Here is a 2,501-nt window from a genome sequence, read left to right as displayed (position 1 = left end):
CCATATATAAATAATAGGCATCCGTCGTTCACCGCGTTGGTTTGATTGTACAGTATCTGTTGTAGTACACGCAATCAGAAAGCGCACTCATTTACCAGGATATCAGTCATAAGCACCGCTTATCTCTTATTCACAATCAGTCCCTTGAGCCGATAGATCGAGAACTTACTTGATAAATGTATAGATTGATCCCTATCTGTGGGTTATCACATTCTAAACTATCCCTACTGGTTTCATGCTTCTCGTCCTGGGCTGTTAACAACTGAACATGTTTGTGCCGTATGCGTTATTAGTTACAGACACGATGCTACAACCAAGAACGGCAAACGGTGGGAGCTCAGCGACTTTGAGATCGGCAGACCCCTCGGGAAAGGCAAATTCGGGAATGTGTACCTGGCACGAGAGAAGAGCAGCAAGTTTATCGTTGCGCTGAAGGTAGGTTTGCCTATGTATAGTAGTGTATATATAGTAGGTAGGTTTACGTATAGGTAGGTTTACGTATATATAGTAGGTAAGTTTACGTATATATAGTGTTTACGTATGAAGTATATACGTTGCAGTAAGCCTATCGTTGCAATGAAGCCAAATTTGAGTATATAGATAAAGAGTTTATCATTCTATATATACAGACGAGTCTCACATACGGAATCGGGTTGATCCGTATATACTCAAAACCAGCTCAAAGTGAGTTTAAGCAGATTACGATACCCATATGTTCACTATACAGCCTTGACATTGGTTTCTCTGAGAAAATATCAGTTGGTAGTTATATGCATTTAACTACCCTGTCTCCTAACGGAGCGTATAACCAGGTTTATAAGACTATAACATACACTTTAGGAAATTCAGGTGGTTCAGAAGCAGTCGGACTTATCAGTAGAATTTAGCCTATAAAGTCAATCCCCTTGCGTCACCACCTTTGAAGTAGTCTCTGTCATCACTATATACACCATACACTGGAGATGTAGGGTAGTGTTTTATCCGTTATGATACCCACACTCGCCGAGGCAGCGTGTTATCTGCAGCGTTGATGTATACTATTGATTTTAGCAATACATACACGCGATAGGGCTACAGACTACTTCAACTACTTCTCAGTGCACACTCGCAATGACACTATACTAGCTATACCGAGTGCCTTGTGTATGCATACATGTGGTGGTCCATTTGTCAGCAAATGGCTCGTGCTCAAATGGTATGCGTGTCACCTGTGTGTGTGCTGGTGTTGTACCACACATACCATACACACCAGCATGCCGTGCACCCGGTATTAAATAAACTATATATATATATATATATACTTACTTACGTACGTACGTACGTACGTGTCTACGTACATACGTATATACATACACAACCCGGGACTAAATAAACAGCCTTCTACGCTACGCACAAGATGCCCTCAGAAGACAACAAGCCTAGTTATCTACCCACTTCTTTAGGAGTATGTGAGTATACGGGTGAAGATATGTATATGTATATGTATATGTATATGTATATGTATATGTATATGTATATGTATATGTATATGTATATGTATATGTATATGTGTATGTATATGTATATGTATATGTATACCTATAAGTATATGCATATGTATATGTATCATGTATATGCATATATGTATATGTATAGAAGGTAGGCTTGCATGCTGCATGAGTTTGCCACATGGTTGAATTGGCTACTGTTTATAAAACAGGTGTTGTTCAAGTCACAACTTCAAAAGGCGGAGGTGGAGCATCAACTCCGACGAGAAATCGAAATACAGTCACATCTGCGGCATCCGAATATCCTGCGCTTGTACGGGTACTTCTACGATAAGACCAAGGTTAGTTGTGTGGCGGATGCTAATGCAATCGCCCGTGAGAAGCAAACTTTCATGTTATATGCCAATTCCAAGGACAAAACGTACCATATTCTGTAACACTTCCCAATATATTGGGGCGATATATGCTGAACGTCCAGAATTTTAATTCAGTTGTGTGGCTAATGCAATTGCCCGTGAGAAGCAGACTTTTATGTTATATGCCAATTCCAAGGACAAAACGTATCACATTTTGTATCACTTCCAATATATTGGAAAGACATATGCTGAACGTCCAGGAGTTTAATTCTGATGACATAGCCTACCTATCCGTTTTACTTTTTCATATGCAATACACACGTCAACCCCCCAGGTATACCTTATCCTCGAATACGCACCCAAAGGTGAGTTGTACAAGGAACTGACTCGCCTCAAGAAGTTCACAGAAGCCAAGACAGCGGCGTACGTATGCCAACTGGCCAAGGCGCTGATGTACTGCCACGCCAAGCACGTCATCCACCGTGACATCAAGCCAGAGAACCTGTTGCTAGGGCTGACAGGGGAGCTGAAGATAGCGGACTTTGGGTGGTCTGTGCATGCACCCAGTAATAGACGCACGACTATGTGTGGGACACTTGACTACTTGCCGCCAGAAATGGTTGAGGGGAAGGCACACGAGATAAGGTGTGTGTGGCGT

The 2,501-nt window shown here is 41.7% G+C and overlaps 1 protein-coding gene across 1 annotated transcript; it reads left to right on the top strand.

Moving 5' to 3' along the window:
* Positions 1–293: 293 nt before the first annotated feature.
* Positions 294–2,488, top strand: SARC_14294 (AUR protein kinase; the record flags this gene model as incomplete). Its single annotated transcript, XM_014291575.1, has 3 exons — positions 294–435; positions 1,700–1,828; positions 2,178–2,488. Coding segments are annotated over 3 exons (582 nt in total), but the record flags the coding sequence as incomplete, so codon positions are not given.
* Positions 2,489–2,501: the final 13 nt, after the last annotated feature.

Source organism: Sphaeroforma arctica (genome assembly GCF_001186125.1).
Source record: "Sphaeroforma arctica JP610 unplaced genomic scaffold supercont1.4415, whole genome shotgun sequence".
Taxonomy (NCBI): domain Eukaryota; class Ichthyosporea; order Ichthyophonida; genus Sphaeroforma; species Sphaeroforma arctica.
Note: the sequence above shows the minus strand (reverse complement) of the source record. Positions and strands in the feature narration are given on the sequence as shown.